The 24,060-nt window shown below is 40.3% G+C and overlaps 1 protein-coding gene across 3 annotated transcripts in view; it reads right to left on the bottom strand.

Moving 5' to 3' along the window:
• rb1cc1 (RB1-inducible coiled-coil 1) overlaps positions 1–24,060 on the bottom strand; it is a 168,494-nt gene that overhangs the window by 85,489 nt on the left and 58,945 nt on the right. For all 3 annotated transcript variants that reach the window (XM_055634081.1, XM_055634082.1, XM_055634083.1), the window contains exons 11-13: positions 13,879–13,943; positions 9,790–9,893; positions 4,352–4,478 (exon numbers count right to left, since the gene is read on the bottom strand). In XM_055634081.1, the coding sequence (XP_055490056.1) occupies positions 4,352–4,478; positions 9,790–9,893; positions 13,879–13,943 (296 nt within the window). The remainder of the gene's footprint in view (positions 1–4,351; positions 4,479–9,789; positions 9,894–13,878; positions 13,944–24,060) is intronic.

Genomic DNA, 24,060 nt, shown 5'->3' with positions numbered 1-24,060 from the left:
GGCGACAATCACCCGCCATAACGCGAGAGAGATCATGCACTATTGTCAGTGTTTCTGTCTTCTCCATCTCATTGTTGGCCCTGTCTGTCGCCATTCCATCCCCACCCCTTTGCTTCCCGGCCATGTGTGTGACCCCTTCCCTCCCCTCTCCAGCTTCCCGCCCATTGCACCGGGTGCGGGGGCTTCGCACCATCTTCACGTCGGCGACGCCAGCAGGTCAGTGCCAGTCGCCCCGAGCCAGGTACTCGGGGGCTCTCTCCCAGCGTGGCCCTGGAGCGGGGGGGGAGGGGTGGGGGATGGAGGTCAGCGGCTCTGCCGCACCATGGGCCGCCGCCAAGCCACCCGTCCACATCCACACGCTCGTAGAACAGGAGCTGAGACTGGGAACTGTGCCTCCCTTGCACCATCCCTCTGCAACTGCAAACAACCACACTCTCCTGGTCACCTAACCCGCCCATCCCTTCTCTATGGGTATTGAAGGCGCTTCTGGTCTGCAGCGTGCAATAGTCACCAAATTACACTGCATCTTTAGAAAGGAAAAATACAAAACATGTCAATCCCACTGGATAGGCCTTAGTCATGGTGCTGTAAAACACGGCAACAGGTTGTTCGGCCCAGCTTGGCCGTGCCGTCCAAGTTGGCATCTTGGGGTAGTCCTATTTGCCTGCATGTGGCCCATATCCCTCTAAACCCTTCCCATCCATTTACCCGTCGTTAATAACCTCAAGAAAATATTAAGTCAACGTGAGCCTGCTTCAGTTTCCTGGGTCCAACTCAGAGAGAAGTCTCCCCCCTTTCCAGGGTTAATCGCTCTGTTTATAATGCTCTCTGCATTATGAAGTCCTCAACAGTGAACCCCATGGGCAATCACTACCAAAGTGTCTGCCCACAGTCAGTACACCTCTCGTACACTTGTTTTCCGTACTAAGTCACCCAAACCACCCCCCCCCCCCCTCCCCCCCACAACATTCCCTCCCAACTCCAGTCCCGTACCAACCCCTTGGGAAACTGAAGAGAGCGACAATCAACTGCCACGGATACAAATAATGTCATACACAAGAAAGGGCAGATGCTAGTTGACAAAAAGTGAACACACAGTGCTGGAGTAACACAAAGATGCAGCAGAATTTTGGAAACGTCATCCCGTCACCCATTCCTTCTCTCCAGAGATGCTGCCTGTCCCGCTGAGTTAAAGATTGCCCACGGCAGATTCAATAGTCACTACGGTAAACTCACAGGCCACGTTGTTCTTACAACGAGTTTAAATGTTTGAAATTTTAACTTCAAGAGTAAATTTGACACGTGGAAATCTTTAAACTTGTTTAAAGTTTTTCAAGAGTTAACAAGTTTCCATGAGTCGCTAAGTTGCGTCCACGAGTTCCGACATTCCCGCTACGTTAATTGTACTTGATTACCACGAGTTCAGTTTGTTTTAAACTCGGGGTCACTCATGGGTCGTCTCGCACCGTGAGACAGGGGTTTTACTAAGTGGGACCCATTGGGTCCCAGCATCACACGGGAGGGCTGATCCCCCAACGCAATATTCCACCTCTCCACCAATTCTAATATTGGTGGCCAGTAGGGGGGCTTTCTGGAGGGCTAGTATGGGTGTTGTGCGCTGAAGGGACTGGTTTTCAGAGGGCTAGAATGGACATTGTGGGCCAAATGGATTCTTGGGCTGGCGGCTCAGTCACTCAAGCCTGTTGTACTGGCAGCTCACTCACTCACGGCTGGTGGACTCGCAGTTGACTCACGACTATTCCTTGAAATTCCATTTCAAGCAGGGAGCAAAGCCACCAAATTCAAGTGCAGTTTCATACCACTTCAAGCAGGGTGCAAGGCCAATAAAGACAGCGAGTCGTGACGTCTCCCTCCCCCCATCTTGCAGAAACTGAGCCACGCCCAAACTTCCGGATTTTATAGTCATCCCCCCACCAGAAGGGTCGTGGCCTTCATGGCGTGATTGACAGGAGAGAGAATCTCAACATTTTTTAAACATTAATAACTCTTTTATTTTTCATCGATGGGAAAAATCCTCGGCACCTGATGAGCGGAGGGGGACTCCAAGTAAGATGGTCAAAAATCACAGCCGTATGCTGTAGCGTTTTTTCTAAAATCAATATAAAGCATAAAGAGGAAGTGGTCAAGATTAGACTTTTAATTAAGGCAAAGCAGCTTTAATTAGGCAAGGCAGCTTTAGCACTTTCAAACCAAAGGCAACGCAGCTTTAGCACTTTCAAACCAAAGGCAACACAGCTTTAGAACTTTCAAACCAAAGGCAACACAGCTTTTGCACTTTCAAACCAAAGGCAACACAGCTTTTGCACTTTCAAACCAAAGGCAACCCAGCTTTAGCACTTTCAAACCAAAACACACTTATGCATTTTCAAACTACATTTTCAAACCACATTAAGGGCACTGACAGGTCAGTAAAACCACTCACAGTTTAGTAGACATGTGTTCAGTGTTATTCACAGCTCAAACTGAGAATGGCGACCTCTCGCTCCCCCATCTTGCAGAGAACTGAGGCACCTCCACACTTCCCCATTTTATAATCCCTCCGGAAGGGGCGTGGCCTTCAGGAGAGAGAATCTCAACATTTTTTAAACACTAATAACTCTTTTATTTTTCATCGACGAGAAAAATCCTCGGCACCTGATGAACGGAGGGGGACTCCGAGTAAGATGGTCAAAAATCACAGCCGTACGCGGTAGCGTTTTTTCTAAAATCAATATAAAACGCAAACAGGAAGTGGTCAAGATTAGACTTTTAATTAAGGCAAAGCAGCTTTAATTAGGCAAGGCAGCTTTAATTAGGCAAGGCAGCTTTAATTAGGCAAGGCAGCTTTAATTAGGCAAGGCAGCTTTAATTAGGCAAGGCAGCTTTAATTAGGCAAGGCAGCTTTAATTAGGCAAGGCAGCTTTAATTAGGCAAGGCAGCTTTAATTAGGCAAGGCAGCTTTAGCACTTTCAAACCAAAGGCAAGGCAGCATTAGCACTTTCAAACCAAAGGCAAGGCAGCATTAGCACTTTCAAACCAAAGGCAACGCAGCTTTAGCACTTTCAATCCAAAGGCAACACAGGTTTTGCACTTTCAAACAAAGGCAACACAGCTTTTGCACTTTCAAACCAAAGGCAACCTAGCTTTAGCACTTTCAAACCAAAACACATTTATGCATTTTCAAACAACATTTTCAAACCACATTAAGGGCACTGACAGGTCAGTAAAACCACTCACAGTTTAGTAGACATGTGTTCAGTGTTATTCAAAGCTCAGACTGAGAATTGCGACCTCTCGCTCCCCCATCTTGCAGAGAACCGAGGCACCTCCACACTTCCGGGTTTTATAATCCTCCGGAAGGGGCGTGGCCTTCAGGAGAGAGAATCTCAACATTTTTTAAACACTAATAACTCTTTTATTTTTAATCGATGGGAAAAATCCTCTTGTCCTGCGCAGCGGAGGGGGACTCCGAGTAAGGTGGCCAAAAATGACAGCCGAAAGTGTCAGCGTTTTTTCTAAAACCAATATACAGTGCAACAGGAAGTGGTCAAGATGAGACTTTTAGTAATATAGATTATTCATTTGCTCTTTTTACCCCATCTCTGCTCTATCCACTCACGCATAGTCCCCAACTCACAGGCGCGGCTAGAGAAGGAGGGGGGTAGAGAGAAAGGGCAGAGGACAAAGGGACGCACAGAGAGGGACATAGAGGCAGGGCAGAGAGGGAGTGGGGTGGGAGCAGAGAAAGAGCGCCGGGTGGCGGGCAGCCGGCCGGCGACCAAAGGACTGCAAGTTCGTCAGCTTCAGCGCATGGCCCGTCCCGAGACCGACCTGAGCAGCCGAGAGAACGACCCGAGCAGCCGAGACCGACCCGAGCAGCCGAGACCGACCCGAGCAGCCGAGACCGACCCGAGCAGCCGAGACCGACCCGAGCAGCCGAGACCGACCCGAGCAGCCGAGACCTACGCAAGGAGCCGAAACCGACGCAAGGAGCCGAGAGCTCCAGTACATGGCCCGAGTTGCTCGTTTTTCTGCGTCTTTTGAATAAGGGGGGGGGAGGTGACGTCATTCACAGCGTGAGGAAGATCGTCACGCAAACCCATTGTTACGTCATCTGCGAAAGGCAGTCGTTTTTAAATTCGAAGTTTTAGTCAGATTTTTGAACATTTTCATTAATGTCAAGAAATAAAGCATGCAATTTTCATACAAGGCGATTTTGGACACCAGGGGAAAAATATCTATCGGAATATGTAAAAATGTTATCTTTACTGTGTTGTTTTTTCGCGAAGATGTGATTACACAATTAAATACACATCCAAGATCAGAGTTTTATAAGTATAGAGATATTTACCTTTTGCTCAGTGAGCAAGTCTGTGATTGTTTGGGACATCTCATCCAAACTCTGAGCCGTTTTGACCAAATTACGAAGAATTTGAATATGCTGATGTAATGGCTCAAAATCACAAATTGTAGGAACCCTTTAAGGAAAAAGAATCAGAAACAAAAACAATTAACTTAAGCAAACTGATTATTCTCATACTGAATCAAATTAATCACATCAACCATAAACAGTAAATAGATGTTTGCATTTTTATTTAACAAATCAAAGTCTTGACTCAATTGCTAACCCTGTGGAAAGGGAAGAGAGCATTTTTTATGAAAGCAACTGGAAAATACTGAAAATAGTATCGGAAAGCACAAAAATAGTATCATTAAAAAGCCTCACAACATATTAAGCCTCAATCAACATATTGCATGATACCTGAAATGTCTAAATAGTGGTTCTCCAATGTCAATTACTCTGCAAGGCCAAAAACAAATCCTAACAGGAAATAAGTCAATTTATTCTGTGGAATGTCAACTTCATTTCAACTGATAAATGGTAGCTGTTCTATAATAATATTGGAATTAAAAGTTCAAAGCTTTTTTAAAAATATATATTACTCTCCTTTGTGAGCAGTCATCACTTCAGGGAGCAAGATATCCTCAACATATCACAGTTAAGGTCAGCGTAATGGCAATGGGAAATTAAAAATAAAATTCTAATACCTTCTGCCAGAACTGCACAACAATCTTAGCAATGTTAAATGTTCATCTTCGTATTTTCTGCCAGAGATGGCAACGTAACAAAAATCCCTTTCCCCTCCCCAAAAGTGAGAAAAATGACAACATTTAAACAATTAAATGTTAACCATTCAGAGTCATAAGAAACCATGCAAAGTCATAAGACTCTGAAGTGTAAAATAATAAAACTGTGAAACATTTGGTATGTGGTTAGCTTAATTTGAAGAATGAGAATTACGACAGCTCAAGGCAAGTAAATCTACCTTTCTTCACATTATCCTCCAATTACCATGAAGGAACTTTACAAAATACTTTTGGAGAATTTTTTTTTTTTTAAATGATCAGTGATTGAAATAGATCGGATATATAGTCTGAATTTAAGTGTAAAAGATGCATAAACCTCCGAATGCAAGAATCCCTCAATAGGGCTATTTCTTGTAATTGTTAAAATACTTCATCTAACACGCTTGGGATGAATCGCTCATCAATCAGTTCCACAAATAGCTGATAATTCTTTTATTGTCAATTTTAACATTTTATTTCAATAGATTGCCAATACCAGGAATGTTAATTTACAATTTAGAATTGCTCCAATTTTCAAAATGTTTTTTCTGTTCTTTTAATTACTTTGCTCAACAAGTTTTGCATCAAATGTACTACGATTCCATTTCAAGTGTAATAGCATTCTTCAGAATGTGAATTCATGTGGAGAAATTACGTAACTTCAGAAAGGATATGAAAACCAAAGTTTTACTGGAATGCCGAATGGCAAGAAATTAGATGTGCAAAATCTACTTCTATTGTGCTTTTGGGTGGCATTAGCTACAAATTTAATAGAGATGCGTTTCAAAAACAATTTCTGACCAAATTGGAGCCAATTACAAAGAATAGTCATAGTCAAATATTACTTTAATGCATACATCTCATATGCATCAAATTTGTAATTCATCTTATACTAATTCAAACAATCAGCAGTAAAGGACTGAAGACACATGCTTTCCCCTAAAAATGTAGCAAATGCCCTGGCTTTAAAATCACACTCGTGTACACCACAAACAGCCGATTACTTTGCAGAATAATTGTAGACTATGTATGGAAAGTTGGTTTGTTCTGGCTGAAAGTCTTCAAAAAATATAACGCAACTTCATTATGGCTTAATTTACCTTTGATATGTGAAGGATAAAGAAAATATAGATTGCTTATCAAATGTATATATAAAATACATTCCTGTACCATTCCAAACCTTATATTTTTTAGCATTAAGCACTTTTATATTTTTTGCATGCAGTGGATAATATTACCTGTATTTACCACCAGTTTAAATACATCCTTTCAGAATTATAAATTTAATGGAATACTGATTACATTGCTTTTCGAACAAATGTCTCCTCATATTTAGGAAGGTTCCAGGTTATCTACTGTGCTAGTTTGACTGAACTTGGTGCATACACTAAGAGCAAAATGTATCCTTGAATATTAGCATCTATAATTATATTTAAATAATCTGATATTAAAAACGAGAGAACTCTTGTGTATGGCACAAAAATTAGGAAATCAATTTATGCATTTCTTTCACCTGTTCAATCTGCGCATACAAAAATAATTTTACAAAGGTATCCAACAGAGCTGAATATGGCTTTCCATTGATCTGATATTATTATTGCACCAAAGATTTCACAAAGATTGTGTATATACATCTTGAATGTCACAGAGTACACCATGGGCTGAATGGCCTAATTCTGCTCCTATGACTTATGGTTTAATACTGGCAAAGTACTCATGCTATCACTGATGATAGGATGAGTAGCAGCCCTACGAAAGAAATACAAAAGTGTATGCCCTTCATTGGTGTTACTAAAATTATTCGAGAGGTCACTCAGTCATCTATAATTTCAGTTAGCAATTTCTGAGTATTCTTACTGAGTGCCCTACTTCTGTACCTGAAAAGAAACAACGTTGTTAGCCAATGCAAAAACATATAATAATAGAAACAGAAAATAGGTGCAGGAGTAGGCCATTCGGCCCTTCGAGCCTGCACCGCCATTCAATATGATCATGGCTGATCATCCAACTCAGTATCCTGTACCTGCTTTCTATCCATACCCCCTGATTCCTTTAGCCACAAGGGTCACATCTAACTTCCTCTTAAATATAGCCAATGAACTGGCCTCAACTACATTCTGTGGCAGAGAATTCCAGAGATTCACCACTCTGTGTAAAAAATGTTTTTCTCATCTCAGTCCTAAAACATTTCCCCTTTATCCTTAAACTGCGATCCCTTGTTCTGGACTTCCCCAACATCGGGAACAATCTTTCTGCATCTAGCCTGTCCACCCCCTTAAGAATTTTTTTAAGTTTCTATAAGATCCCCCCTTAATCTTCTAAATTCTAGCGAGTACAAGCCGAGTCTATCCAGTCTTTCTTCATATGAAAGTCCTGACATCCCAGGAATCAGTCTGGTGAAACTTCTCTGTACTCCCTCTATGGCAAGAATATCCTTCCTCAGATTAGGAGACCAAAACTGTACGCAATACTCCAGGTGTGGTCTCACCAAGACCCTGTACAACTGCAGTAGAACCTCCCTGCTCCTATACTCAAATCCTTTTGCTATGAATGCTAACATATCATTCACCTTCTTCACTGCCTGCTGCACCTGCATGCCTACTTTTAATGACTGGTGTACCATGACACCCAGGTCTCTTTGCATCTCCCCTTTTCCTAATCGGCCACCATTCAGGTAATAGTCTACTTTCTTGTTTTTCCACCAAAGTGGAATAACCTCACATTTATCCACATTATACTGCATCTGCCATGCATTTGCCCACACACCCAGCCTATCCAATTCATCCTGCAGCCTCCTAGCATCCTCCTCACAGCTAACACTGCCCCCCAGCTTTGTGTCATCCGCAAACTTGGAGATGTTGCATTCAATTCCCTCGTCCAAATCATTAATATATATATTGTAAATAGCTGGGGTCCCAGCACTGAGCCTTGCGGTACCCCACTAGTCACTGCCTGCCATTCTGAAAAGGACCCGATAACTCCTACCCTTTGTTTCCTGTCTGCCAGCCAATTCTCTATCCACATCAATACTGAACCCCCAATACCGTGTGCTTTAAGTTTGTATACTAATCTCTTATGTGGGACCTTGTCGAAAGCCTTCTGAAAGTCCAGAAATAACACATCCACTGGTTCTCTCTTATCCACTAGTTACCTCCTCGAAAAATTCTATAAGATTCGTCAGACATGATTTACCTTTCATAAATCCATGCTGACTTTGTCCAATGATTTCACCACTTTCCAAATGTGCTGCTATCCCATCTTTAATAACTGACTCTTGCAGTTTCCCCACTACCGACTAGCTGGTCTGGAATTCCCCGTTTTCTCTCTCCCTGCCTTTTTAAAAAGTGGGGTTACATTAGCTACCGTCCAATCCTCTTGAACAAAATAAAATGGTTTATCCAGCAAAGGAAGGTAATTTATCATAATTAAGGGTTTGAGATTGGCAAGAGAAAGATTTAAAAAAAATAAACATTTTTTTTTAAATATGTTCATGCCAAATTATTTACGATTAAATTGAGCATAGCTCAAACACTGTACAAAAAAGTAAATTGTAAAAATGAATGCATAGAGGGAAAAAAAAGTTATGGCATAATTCTCACCACTAGTTAAAATGCTTCAAAATTATGATGCAGTCAAAATATAATAATTTCACAAATACCCGCATTTACATGAATTGTAAAGCAGGCAAAATATAATTTCCTCTCCCTCAGGAATATTTAAAAACATGGCATTACTTCCTTAATACTGGACTGGAAATGGTCAGAATTGTGAGTTCAGATATCACAATGGTGCTCAAATACACAACCTTTTGCCCCACTAGAGAAATCACTACCAATATCTATTATATATTAAAACTGTGTGGTTGCCGCCTGCCGCCTGGCGTCCGGCTGCCTTTCTGCCTTTTGATTCGCTGCTCCTTCCTATCAGCTTCCAACACACTTCAAAACAAAGTTGCAAGACAGGAACACTCTGAATTTTTCACCTCAATGGGATATCACAGCAAGTGTTTTAACAGGAGGGGGAGGGCCAATTGGCATTGCAATTGGAACTTGCAACAGGCAGGGGAGGTGAACTTGGAATTTTGTTTTAAATCCACTGCTGAGGGAGGCAGGGGAGTGCTGGAATCTTACATTTGGGAATGGGTTCAGTTCCGTTGGAGGAGACGGGTGCATGGTGGAATATTGGGTTGGGGGATCACAACATTGGGGGAGCAGACCCAACGGGTCTGCACTTGTTCGAGTATTCTTTAAAAATAGTGACATGCACGCACAAAATATATATTCAGCCTACAGAACATAATATATTTTTTAATGTACCTATGGTTCAGGATACATCGATTCTGACATATACAGCAGGTAATACCGGACATATTCAGCAGGTAAGTTTGGAGATTTTTTTTTTGCCACAGACTAAAAGGTCATGTTTCAGTTGAGCCTAGATTGATCACATTCTTCAATATCATCAGTTACAAAACAAAGTTTAATAAAAGAAAATTTGCATTTTTGGAAAATTATAAAGGTAATTTCAACTCAATCAAGTTCCTCAAACCGTATAGAAGTATAAAATTGCATCTAATCAAGAAAGCATTCATACTTATATAATGCTCTTTTAAAAAGTTTTACACAAAGGTCTTCAGATGCGGACTGCTTTGCTGCTGGTTACCTGAGAAATGGCTGAACTTCTGAAGGACAACAGGACTGCAAAAACTGTAAATCAGCTAACGATACATCAGGAAGTTCAAAGTCAAACTTCCGAGGCTTGTGCGTCTGCAACAAATAAAGTCAATAATTTAAATTAATAATTTAATGTTGTTGTCAGAGTTAATAAATCAAGGGCTAATGCAATGGTTTCTCAAATATGCAGTTGTGTAATTGGAAACAAAATGGAGCATCTTAATGAAATCACAAAATTATTATTTAAAACATATATAAATCACACTTTTGAGCAGGTTAATATCATAACCTGAAATTTCTAGTATCTGACAAAGACAGAAGCAGAGCTATAGTCCAAATAGTGACAGTTGGAGACTGGTTAGATGGACTCCTACTGACAAGTTAGTCTCATATTTTGGCTTTTTAATAATTGTTGACACCCACCTTGCTAACAAAGAACTGACCATTAATAATGATATTAGTTCACAAGATTAGTGGGCAAAAATTACAGCACATGGTATTGGGATTAGGGTATTGACATGGATAGAGAATTGGTTGGCAGATAGGAAACAAAGAGTAGGAATAAACGGGTCCTTGTAAGAATGGCAGGCAATGGCGAGTGGAGTGTCACAAGGCTCGGTGCTGGGGCCGCACCTATTTACAATAGATATGATTTAGATGATGGAATTAAAGGTAACACTAGCAGATTTGCAGATGACACAAAGCTGGGTGGCAGTGTGAATTGCAAAGAGGATGCCAGGAGGTTGCACGGTAACTTGGACAGGTTGAGTGAGTGGGCAGATGCATGGCAGATGCCGTATAATGTAGATACATGTGAAGTTATCCACTTTGGAGGCAAGAACAAGGAGTCAGATTATTATCTCAATGGTGTCAGATTAGGAAAAAGGGAAGTGCAACGAGACATGGGTGTCCTTGTACACCAATCACTGAAAGTAAACATACAAGTACAGCAGACAGTGACGAAAGCTCATAGCATGTTGGCCTTAATAACGGGAGGATTCGAGTATAGGTCCTTCTGCAGTTGTACAGGGCCCTGGTGAGACCACATTTGGACTATTGTGTGGAGTTTTGGTCTCTTAATTTGAGGAAGGACATCCTTGCTATTGAGGCAGTGCAGCATTGGTTCACTAGGTTAATCACCGGGATGGCGGGACTGTCATATGAGGAAAGATTGGAAATACTGGGGTTGTATTCACTTGAATTTAGGATGAGGGGATCTCATAGAAACATATAAAATTATAAAAGGACTAGACGATGCAGGAAAAAACTTAATTAAAACTTGGATGAGATAAAACATTTTCACCCAGAGAGCTGTGAATTTGTGGAATTCTCTGCCACAGAAGGCAGTAGAGGCCAATTCACTGGATGAATTTAAAAGAGAGTTAGATAGAGCTCGTGGCTAGCAGAATCAAGGGAAATGGGGAGAAGGCAGGCACGGGTTACTGATTGTGGAAGATCAGCCAATGATCACAATGAATGGCGGTGCTAGCTTGAAGGGCCAAATGGCTTCCTCCTGCACCCATTTTCTATGTGTTTATAACTGGAGACTGGGTCTCACACAAACTGCAAATGGAAAACTCTTCTTCCTTTCTTAGGGAAAATGGTGTCATGGTGAATTAAGTGCCATATTCTCACAGCACAAAGAAGGATTTGGGAATTAAAACTAATGCCAGCAGAATGAACTGTTATTAGCACCATAATAAAATGTTCAATTTCACAATAAATTAATAAAGTAGAAATTAGTAACTTTAGCAACAGTAGTTTAGGAAAAACATAGACCAACGGCCTATTCTTGGTATAGTTAGCACTTCTGCAAGATACCAGCGCTGAGAATTCAGTGTGATATTTAATTTACAGGAAGAAAACAGATAATAGTATTCACAGATTCCATGATAAATGAAGCAACTGCCTCTTAACTCTTGATGATCAAATTATTGATTAGCTCACTGTCCATTGACTTACAAAATGCTCTGATTATTTATTCCAGCATGTATATCCAAACATACATAATTGAAAAGCTTTTATTGCAAGTTAAGCAGTCAAGGAAAAAAAAAGAAGAAAAAAATAAAAATAAAAACTTTAGCAACCAGGGCTCCCACTTAACTTTTTTTCTCTGTTGCCAGCCGGGCAACATAGGCAGCTTTTTAGGTTGCAAAATGACAGTTTAGGAGGTCATGGCTTGCATGACATGTGCGATAATGTGCTCGGACGAAGTGTGTAGTTATTAGTCGGAATTATGGTCAATGAAGCATTTACATATTATTTCTGCTTCAAATAACGTCACAAACGAAACATATTCACCAATCAAGACATGATATATACCACAATGACATGCAGCAAAATTACAATACAGTATCTCATCTCTTTTTACACGTTGCAATGAATGCAACTTCTATTATTTCTTTCCACTTCCAAACAAAAATCTGTTTGGATTATTCAGCATATGATCAGCCTCGGTGAGACCAAGTGCAGGCTTGGCGATCGCTTCACACACCTCCACTCAGTTTGGAAAAACCAACCTGATCTCCTGGTGGCTCAGCACTTCAACTCCCCCTCCCATTTCGAGTCCGATCTTTCTGTCCTGGGGCTCCTCCATGGCCAGAGTGAGATTGGAGGAACATTGGCTTCTCCAATTTTATGTAGTCCTTGCTTTCTCCGTCCTTCCCTTCTCATTCCCAGCTTCCTACTATATCGGCCTCTTCCTTTCTTTTTGCTGCCCCCCCCCCACCCCTGACGTCAGTCCGAAGAAGGGTCTTGACCCGAAATGTCGCCTACTCCTTCGCCCCATAGATGCTGCCTCACCCGCTGATTTTCTCCAGCTTTGTCTACCAACGGGATCCCACCACTCGGCACATATTCCCATCTCTTCCCCCGTCGGCTTTCCGCAGAGACCGCTCCCTCCGTAACTCCCTGGTCAATTAGTTCCTTTCCACCCAAACCACTCCCTCTCCTGGCACTTTCCCTTGCAACTGCAGGAAATGCTACACTTGTCGTTTTACCTCCCCCCTTGACTCCATTCAAGGACCCAAGCAGTCTTTCCAGGTGCGGCAGAGGTTCGCCTGCACCTCCTCCAACCTCATCTATTGCATCTGCTGCTCTACATCAGTGAGACCAAGCGTAGGCTTGGCAATCGCTTCGCCCAACACCTCCGCTCAGTTCGCAATAACCAACCTGATCTCCCAGTGGCTCAGCACTTCAACTCCCCCTCCCATTCCGAATCTGACCTTTCTGTCCTGGGCCTCCTCCATAGCCAGAGTGAGGCCCACCGTAAATTGGAGAAGGAGCACCTCATATTTCGCTTGGGCCATTTACACCCCAGCGGTGTGAACATTGACCTCTAGTTTCAATTGTCCCTACTTTCTCCTCCCCTTCCCAGCTCTCCCTCAGCCCACTGTCTCCGCCTCTTCCTTTCTTCTTACTGTGCCCCCCCCCCCCCCCCCCCCCCCCGGATGGGGAGCTGGCGGGGAGCGGAGGGCCGAGAGCGTGGGCGAGAGGGGGGGGGTGGGGGGGAAAGAGCGAGAGAGACAGAGAGACAGAGAGAGAGACAGAGACAGAGACAGAGAGAGAGACAGAGAGAGAGACAGAGACAGAGACAGAGACAGAGACAGAGACAGAGACAGAGACAGAGAGAGAGAGAGAGAGAGAGACAGAGAGACAGAGAGACAGAGAGAGACAGAGACAGAGAGAGAGACAGAGAGACAGAGAGACAGAGAGACAGAGAGAGAGAGAGAGAGAGAGAGACAGAGACAGAGACAGAGACAGAGAGAGAGAGAGAGAGAGAGAGCGCTCAGAATTAAACAAGTTAAACGAATTACATGAGTTAAACGAATTAAAGGTGTCCCGGTTGCTTGCCAAGCCGGACAAAATGACATGGCATTTAAGTTGCCCGGCGGCACTTTAGGTTGCCATTGGCACCCGGGTAACCTCGAATTTAGAGCCCTGTTACCACGCCCTTAAATTATAACCTTAAATCTGAAATTTACATTAAAATATAAAAATCTAAATCATTTAAATTCTACCGCAAGAATATTTTAGTAAAAGTGATATTATAATTATTTAAACAAAAATGTATACATACACAAAACGATGATGGTGGCCATGAGTCAAGTCCCTTAAACAAGCGATTTCTAAGAAATGATCTTCCTGTGGAAACAAAGCTTTGTATAAATATAAATTACACAATAACGCTTCAAGGCAGCACATGACACTTTAGGGGAAAAAAATGTAGATCAAGTTGTCTACTATAGTGTATTTTGTGAATCCATGTGCTTCACAAGCATTTGTTGAACAAAATGTTTAATATTGAAATTAAGGACATTTTAGAAGATGAAGGTACACAAAAATGCTGGAGAAACTCAGCGGGTGCAGCAGCATCTATGGAGCGAAGGAAATAGGCAACGTTTCGGGCCAAAACCCTTCTTCAGACTTGAGACGATGTTGTTTAAGAAAGAACTGCAGATGCTGGAAAAATCGAAGGTAGACAAAAATGCTGGAGAAACTCAGCGGATGAGGCAGCATCAATGGAGCGAAGGAATAGGTGACGTTTCGGGTCGAGACTGAAAAATCTTTCTTTCTTTTAAAATCTTTTTATTGTTTTTTTTTCCCAAAAAAAACAAATAAAACATAAAAGAGCAAAATGAAAAATGATAAGCATAATAATGGTGTTGATACATAGGGATCAGAATTACATTAATAGCAGGTATAACCTAATATGAGACCAGTGTCAAAATACACAATGAATATAGACCTCCTGGTCTCTATATAAATATAGTTAAATCTTTAAAAGGAAACTTATAAATGTAAAAAAAAAAAAGATAAAAAGACAAAAAGTGAAAGAATAAAAATAAAATAAATTAAAAAAAAAACAAAGCCAAACAAAATCTGAACTGAGAATTTCAACAATTTAAGTCTTTGTCGTCAAGTCCGTTCCACCCTATAGAGGTAAAATAATTTTTATAACGGTTAAAGAGGGAGCAATTTATGTTGTATGAGTGTTCAATACATTTTCCCCAAGTCTTATCAAATTTAATGAAGGGTTCAACAATGTCACTCCTGATTTTTTTTTTCTAAATTTAAACTTGATATAGTTTCAGAAAACCCAAATGAATAGAATCTGACATTTGTAGCCCAACAATTGCAGTAATATGATGAGGTTGTAAATCTATACCCAAGACTACAGAAATAGTATCAACATTTTATTTCCAATATTTTTCCAAAAGAGGGCAGGACCAAAACATATGGGTCAGTGAGGCCACTTCAGAGTTACATCTGTCACTGGTAGGATTTATACGACCATAAAAACAAGCTAACTTATCTTTAGATATACGAGCTTTGTGAACCACCTTGAATTGTATCAAAGCGTGTCTTGCACACATTGAAGAGGTATTAACTAATTGAACAATCCTCTCCCATTTCTCTATAGATAAAGACATTTGGAGTTCTCTTTCCCAGCCATTCTTAATTTCATCAAATGTATCTATTTGTAATTTCAAAATCAACTCATAAATAGTCGTTATTAATCCTTTCTGATAAGGGTTCAACTGTTAAATGTTGTCCAAAATTTTGGATTGATGTGGTAGCGGAAAAAGGGGTAGAGTAGCCTTAAAAAAATGTCTAATTTGTAAATATCTAAAAAAGTGTGAATTAGGCAAGTTATATTTATTCGAGAGTTGTTCGAAAGACATAAAACAACCCTCCAAAAAACAAATCACGAAAAGCTACTAATCCCTTCCCCTTCCATAACAAAAAGACTTGATCAGTACTAGTTGGTTGGAAGAGAAAATTGGATAAAATAGGACTCGATAAGATAAAATCATTTAGTCCAAAAAACTTACGAAATTGAAACCATATTCGGAATGTATGTCTTATTATTGGGTTAGTCGTATATTTATTCAATCTCGTAATTGTAAAAGGTAACGAGGCCCCTAGAATAGAAGCCAATGATAACCCTTGTAAGGAATCACGTTCTAGGTTTATCCATCCTGGGCATTTGGTATCTTCTAAATCTTTTGTCCAAAATGTTAAATAACGAACATTGACTGCGCAATAGTAGAGTCTAAGGTTCGGCAATGCCAAACCACCATATTTTTTTGATTTCTGTAAGTAATTTTAACCTAGTCTGGGATTTTTATTCTGCCATATATATGAAGAATGGAGTCAATAATATCGAAGAAAGATTTGGCAATAAAAATTGGTATCGTCTGAAATAAATACAGAAATTTAGGTAAAATGAACATTTTAACCATATAACCATATAACAATTACAGCACGGAAACAGGCCATCTCGGCCCTACAAGTCCGTGCCGAACAAATTTTTTTCCCTTCGAATTTTAAATTTCCCCTCGAATATTTTAAATAGCATTGATTCGGCCAATTAAGGATAAGGACATTGGTGACCATTTAGTAAACTGATGTGATCAATATTTTTTCAATTAAAGGCATAAAATTAGCTTTAAATAAATCCTTGTGTTTCTTGGTGATCTTAATACCTAAATAAGTAAAACTTTCGGTAGTCAATCTAAATGGAAACTGTCCATAATTCAAAACAAGATTTAATGGAAAAAACTCACTCTTACTAAGATTTAGTTTATAACCAGAAAAACTACTAAATTGATTAAGTAATGCTACTATTGCCAGAATAGATTTCTCAGGGTTAGAAATAAATAATAACAGATCAGCTGCATAAAGAGATAGCTTATGTATCTTATTCCCGCGGACAATACCAAAAATATTAGGGGATTCCCTAATAGCGGTGGCTAAAGGTTCCAAAGCCATATCAAATAGTAAAGGACTTAAGGGACAGCCCCGTCTAGTACCTTGAAAGAGCCTGAAAAAAGGGGATCTCTGATTATTAGCAAATACAGAAGCCTGAGGTATACGATATATCAGCTTGATCCAAGAGATAAATTTTGGACCAATCTTAAATTTTTCAAGTGTATGGAATAAGTATTCCCATGCTACTCTATCAAACGCCTTCTCGGCATCGAGTGAGATGAAACATTCTGGGATTTTATTAGAAGCTGTATATACAATATTCATTAATCTCCTAACGTTAAAGTATGAGTAACGATTTTTGAATAAAACCCATCTGATCTTCAGAGATAATTTGCGGTAAAACCTTTTCCAATCTAATAGCTAATATTTTGGGAAGAATTTTGAAATCTACATTTAACATTGATATAGGTCTATATGATGTCACTTCAGTAGGGTCTTTATCTTTTTTAAGAATTAAAGAAATAGAAGCTTCATAAAAAGATTGTGGTAATCTATTCCTTAAAAAAGGCTTCTTTAAATACCTTGCATAGCCATGGAGACGATAAATTTGAAAAATGCTTTAAAAATTCTACTATAAACCCATCTAAACCGGGAGCTTTACCAGAATTCATTGAAAAAATTGCTTTCTGTATTTCTTCTTCCGTGATGGGTTCATCTAACAACAGAGACTCATTATATGGTAAATTTGGTAAGTTCAATTTCTTTTAAAACTCATGCATTATATTGGAAGCAGTAGGAAAATCTGATTGGTATAGGGAGGTATAAAATTCCTGAAAGGATTTATTAATTTTGTCATGGTCTACAGTTACTGTACCATCCCATTTACTCACTTTAGTAATCTGACGCTTGGCCGACACTGCTTTCAATTGATTAGCGAGTAATTTACCAGATTTTTTGCCATGTATATAAAATTGACTTTGGGTTTTAAGTAACTGGTTCTCAATCGGTGATACTAATAACAAATCATATCTCAATTGAAGTTCAACTCTATTCTTATAGTGCTCTAAACTAGGAATTTTTGAATATTTTTTATCAATTTCTTTAATCTCTTCAGCCAGTGTGCGTTTTTTTTTTGTGTTTGTTTTTTTAATCCCGCGGAGCATTAAATAATTTGTCCACAAATATATGCCTTAAAAGCATCCCAGACTACACCATTGGATATCTCTTCAGTAGAGTTTGTCAAGAAGTAAAAGCAATCTGATCTTTCATAAAATTAATCAAGTTTAAGTCTTGAAGCAAAGTAGCATTAAATCGCCATTGTTTAGCACTAAACTTGGAATCTGGTAGTTTGATTGATAGTTTCAATAGTGTGTGATCAGAAATAGCAATTGCATCATACTCACATGCAGTGACCGATGGAACTAGCCGAGAATCTAGTATAAAATAGTCGATCCTAGAATAACTATGATATACATGAGAGAAATGAAAATTCTTTGTCATTTGGGTGTAAGAATATCAAAATTTCTAACATTTCCGAGTCAAGTAAAAAAAGAATTAATAAAATTAGCTGATTTATTTGGAAGCAAATGATCAGATGTAGACCTGTCAATCGAGGGGATTCAGACAGCAATTGAAATCTTCACCCATTATTAAAAAGTGTTCATTTAAATTAGGAAAGGATGCAATTAGCCGTTTAAAAAACTCAGGCCGATCAATATTTGGAGCGTAAACATTCACCATAGTGACTTTTTGCTTATAAAGAACACCGGTAATCGCCAAGAATCTGCCATATGGATCAGAAATTGTTTCATGGTGAACAAACGGAATTGAGGAGTCAATAAAAATAGAGACTCCTTTCACCTTAGCCTGTGAATTTGAATGAAACTGCTGTCCTCGCCAAAACTTGAAGAATCGTAACTTGTCATCTTGCCTTACATGAATTTCCTGAACAAAGATAATCTAAGCATTTAGTCTGTGAAGATTTTTTTTTTTTTTAAATTCCTCTTAATGGGATGATTCAAGCCATTCACATTCCATGAAAGGAAGTTAATAACTTTATCCATATTGCTAGTAAAAATCATGTGGAATGTATGGGTTAATTTCTTGAAGCCTAATAGTTCATGATACTGGAAGAAGAAAAATCTAGGGCGGAGCCAGAAGTGACGACATTTCAGACATTTTTGTAGTTCAGAATATGCACAAATGAAGAACACGTAATGAGGAAGACCCCCCCCTTCAATCCCTGAAAAGCCCCAACTGACCAATAGGCAGTCAGTAAGCTACCTAATCCCTTCCCCGACCCCATCTCTCCTAGTAACAGCGCTCGGCATAAAAATAGATATTTACCCACTCCTAGCCATAACACGTTCGTTGTTATCTCTTTGAAAGAGAAAAAAAAATACAGGCTGGCATGGAATTAAAGAGCAAATGCTACTTATTATTATCGAAGGTCAAGATATGAAAAACAAGAACTACGTTTTCTTAGTTTGTCTAACAACAGGGGAACACGAACACGAATTAACAGAGAAATTCTTAAAAGTTAATATATATTAAAACAAACAAAAAAAACTCGTCCAGTTAAATTCTTAATCATTACCAAACGATATGTTGTCAAAATAGGAACAGTAAGTCTCCAATTATAACTTAATCAGCTATCAATTACTCCCCTTGCTCCTCGTAATTCTCCAAAAAGTTGGAGGCGTCTTGAGGATTGTTAAAAAAAAATCGAGTATTACCGTTGAGAAATCGAATACGCAATCTCGCTGGATATAGTAAAACTGGGCGCAACTTTCTCTTATACAAATCAGACATTGCATTATAAAAGGACTTTATTTCCAAAAACTCGTAACTATAATCAGGAACAAACCGAAACTTGCATCCTTAATATTCAACCACGCCCAACTTTTTTGCTGCCTGGAGAATATTCTCCTTCATTTGCAAAAAATGAAACCGAATAATCAAGTGTCTCGGTTTATTACCGGATTTCTACCCAATCCTGTGTGCGTTGTCCAACAACAGAAGGTTTTCGTTGTGCTCAAGGTTCAAAGTTTCCTTTATCATTTTAGAAGCATATTTTATAACATATCTCCTTCTTGATCTTCCGGCAAACCAACAATTCGTAAATTCAAACGACAGCTTCTGTTTTCTAGGTCCATATTTTTAAACGTGTATTGCTGAAGTACTTGAGTGTTTTAATTCATTCTCCGTTCCAGTTTTTCAATCTTCAAATCTCCCTCCCGGCCCAGGGTTCGCAAGATATCAATTTCATCCTTTTGTTCACAAAGTTCATCTTGTAACAAAGACAATTTTCCTTGGACTTCCTTCAATTTGGTAGAAACTCCTTTCACCATTTTTTCGAAACTGCCAAATCTTGCTTTCATTTCATTTTTCAGCTCATTTTTCAATTCATCGTTCATTTTCGATATTGCTTCTATAAAACTGGAATCAGAAGCTGCAACTGTAGTTGTGGCTTTCCCCTGTTCCTTCCTTGGGGAGCCTCCTTTTCTTCTTGTCTCCATCCTTCAGACAATTAAGGCGTGTAAAAGTGTTGTCAACACTTTATGAGAAGTTAGACTGTGTCTTGAAGTCAAATAGTCACAAGTAACATTGAAAGAGTGGTAAATGGAAGTTAAAAGTTAAGGGAGCAAACGAGTTTGCAACCTTACAGCATCTTGCCACTAGGAGAGTCCACAAAAAATCTGAAGAAGGGTCTCGACCCAAAACGTCACCTATTCCTTCGCTCCATAGACGCTGCCTCACCCGCTGAGTTTCTCCAGCATTTTTGTCTACCTTGGAAGATGACAATATATTTTTTAAAGAGCCCCCGCAAAAGAGGACTGAAAAAGGTTTAAAGAAGGGAATATCAAAGATCGGTGCCTTGGTAGCTGAAGACGCAATCAACATGAACCAATGAAAAAAATAAGATGCCCAAGAAGTCAGAATTAAAGATGTGCCAATACCCTAGAGAAAAGCAATTACATAGTGAAAAAGTAAATCCATGCCAAATGATGCGGTGGGCGGCGCGGCTCTGGCCAGCAGCGGCCTCTGCAGTCTGTCCGCGTTTTATTATTTTCTGTCTGTGTTTTAATGTAGTTTTTGTTATTTTTTGTTGGGGTGTGTGTGTGGGGGGGTGGGGGGGTGGGAGGGGGGGGGAAACTTTTTAAATCTCTCCCTGCACTGGAGACCCGACCTTTTCTCGTCGGGTTTCCGTTGTCGTTGGGGCCGCAACGAGGAGCGGCCTCCAACAGGAAGAAGCCGGGGACTCTAGTGCCGACTCACCGTGCCGTCGCGGAGCTGGCCGAGACCGGAGCGGGTGGAGCGGTGGAGGAGCGCTGCTGCTGCTGCTGCCGCTGCTGCCGCTGCTGCTGCTGCTGCTGCCGATGCGGAGGCTGCTACTGCGGGTCTGCGGACGGCGGCACCGGGAGCCCGCGGATCCCTGGAGGGAAACCGCTTTTCGGGGCTCCTGCAACGGCGAATTCTCCCGCCCGTGTTGCGGGGTTGAAGAGCTCCTGGAGCGGGGCCTGACACCACTGCCCCGCGCGGCTGGAATGGCCGCGGGACTTTGCGAGCGCACACCGGGGGCTCCAACACCAAGACCCGGTGTGCGACCTCGCACCACCTGGCGTGGCTTCAATGGCCGCGGGACAATCGCCATCGCCAGCCGGGGGCTTTGACTTTGACTCTGACATCGGGGGGGGGGGAAGAGTGCAGTGGAGAGATAAGTTTTTTTGGTCTTCCATCACAGCTACGTGATGGATGTTTATGTAAAATGTAATTATGTTGTGTCTGGGGTCTATTTGTGTGTAATGTATGGCTGCAGAAACGGCATTTCGTTTGGACCTCCAGGGGTCCAAATGACAATTAAATTGACTCTTGACTCTCTCTTGACTCTTGACTCTCTTGATGCAAGATTCAATGGATTGGTATAAATGTAACAGACTACGAAATAGGCAATCAATATTTTTCTTTTGAGATGGTTTCATCAAGCATTATAGTTATCTGTTTAGTAACTAATTAAAAAAGTCTGCTGAAGAAAAATATAAAATAATGGTTACATTTAGTTATAAAGTTCAAGTCATACAGCACAGAAACAGGCCCTTGACTCGACTTATCTATACCGACCAGGTTTTATAACCGAGCTTGATCTATTTGCAAAATGTTTGACATGTCCCTCTGTACCTATCCAATTAGTATTCGTATTCCTGTCTAAATGTCGTCACCTTTGTAATTATCTCTCCAGCTTCCTCTAGTGGCTTGTTCCGATATGGGCTAGCGTCTGTATGAAGAAATTACTATTCTAGTATCTTAATTTTCTTCTCTCCCACCTTAAGCTGGTCCCCTCTAGTTTTGGACTACCAGAAGAAAAACACTGATTATTCACCTTATCTGTGCTTCTCACAATTGTATACACTTCTATAAGGTGACTCCTCAGTCTTCTTTGCTCCTCGGAAATGTCCCTGCCTACCCTGATTCTCATTATACTTCATGCCCTCAAAACCTGGAAACATCATGATGAATCTTTTTTGCATCCATACCAGTTTAATCACATCCCTCATAGCAGGGCGACTCAAACAGCACACATTTCCCAAATATTTCACCAATGTCTTGTAGAGCTGTAACCTGACATCCCAACACCTGTACCCAATATCTTTACTGATGAAAGCAAATGTGCCAATTGCCTTTTTCCATCACCTGTTCTATGTATTGTCATTTACAGGGAATGGTACACCTGTACTCCTTGGTGTCCCCGCTTCACAGCACTCTACAGGGCCCTAGTATTTACTGTCCATGTTCTTCCCCAGTTTAACTTCAGAACTCCTTACACTTGTCAGAGTGAAATGCCATCTTATCAGAGATAAATTCTATCTACCACTACTTGGCCCACTTTCCCAGTTGATCCAGAACCTTTTGTGAATTTGGACAGCCTTCCTCACTGTTCACTATATCAACAATGTGTCACCTGCAGACTTATTAACCACAATAATTATATTCTCATCAAATTTGTTAATATAGATGACAAATAACAGTGGATCCATCACAGATCGCCGTGGCACACATTGATCACAAGCCTCCAATCAGAATAACATCCTTCCACTGCCACCCTCTGACCCCTTTCACCATGCCAAATTTGAATCCAGTTGGGTAGTCCACCCTTAATCCTTTGTGATCTAACTGTTCAGACCAGCCTACCATGCTGGACCATGTCAAAGGCCTTGCTAAGGTCCATATAGACAATGTTCACTGACTTGACCATGTCAAATGTCTTGGCGACTTTTTAAAAACAAATCTATCAGATTTAAGAGACATTATTTCCCACGCAGAAAACAGTGCTTGCTTTTCTTAATCTGTCCTTGCCGATTCAAATGCTGGTAGATCCCATCCCTCAAATTTCCATCAAATAACTTAATCACTACTATGTCTGGCTCGCTGGACTTATTATTTAAGACCGATAGCATCTTCTCTTTTGTAATTCATACATGGTGAAACAGTTCACTACTCATTTCATTCCTTTGCTTCCATGACCTTCTAAGTAAACATTGATGAGAATCAAAACGGGAACAGTAAAAAAAAAAAATGGTTTCCACAATTTTGACAAGCATGCTTTAGCCAACTATTTTAAGTTTTTCTTGTTTTATGCAAGCTATCATGTGTTACCATGCAAGATCAGTGCAAGAGGAGGTTGGAGTCTCCTTAGGTAAGGAAGTTGCAATGAGAGATTTGTCCGCTGAAAACATAGTAGTTTCACCTACTTGCAGAAAATGATGGGACACCGTCAACAGTCTCCACATTCATGGCCCGAATCTTCTCTGGGCAAACAGCAGCAAAAATTACAAACTGCTTATATTTAATTTTAAATTCTACACTCCTAATGTGAAGTCACACCATTCCCAAAACAGTAAAACTTAGTCTAAAGATATAGACACAAAAAGCTGGAGTAATTCAGCGGGTTAGGCAGCATCTCTGGAGAGAAGGAATGGGTGATATTAGCTGACCACTTACATCGCTGACTAGTATGTGCATTAAACTCTGTTGTAATCTCCACAGGTACATCCGCCCTTCAATCCTCAAACAACTAATATGCTCTTCCTAAACCCAACTTACTCTATTACGCTCTATCTGCAAAAGCCTGTGTAGTATCTCATCTGCAATTTCAACTACCTCCCCCCCTAACGTTCTTTACTCCTGCAGCATACCCATTAATAACAGCCTGCTTTTATATACTGTTGATAATAAAGGAAGATACCCAAGGACATTTCCCAAGATTATTATCAAACAAAAATTGATACCATAATAATGATCCAGATGATCCAAAGAGGAGGTTTTAAAGAATTATAGCCTATGCAAATATAGCAAGGGGGCACTGAAGGAAAGCAGACTAGAAGTAGATCTTGTATACCTGGAGCAGATTACAGAAGCAGGGAGAAAAAATGTAACTGAGACACTCAAAATAGAGTTATCAGTCAATCCTTTGCTGGATTGAAAGCTAAATGTATGTCAAAGCACAAAAGATCAGTTGTAAAAATGAATAAATTAAATTATCTGCAGA

This window comes from Leucoraja erinacea, chromosome 4 (assembly GCF_028641065.1).
Source record: "Leucoraja erinacea ecotype New England chromosome 4, Leri_hhj_1, whole genome shotgun sequence".
NCBI classification, from domain to species: domain Eukaryota; kingdom Metazoa; phylum Chordata; class Chondrichthyes; order Rajiformes; family Rajidae; genus Leucoraja; species Leucoraja erinaceus.
This window is presented reverse-complemented; position numbering and strand designations above follow the sequence as displayed.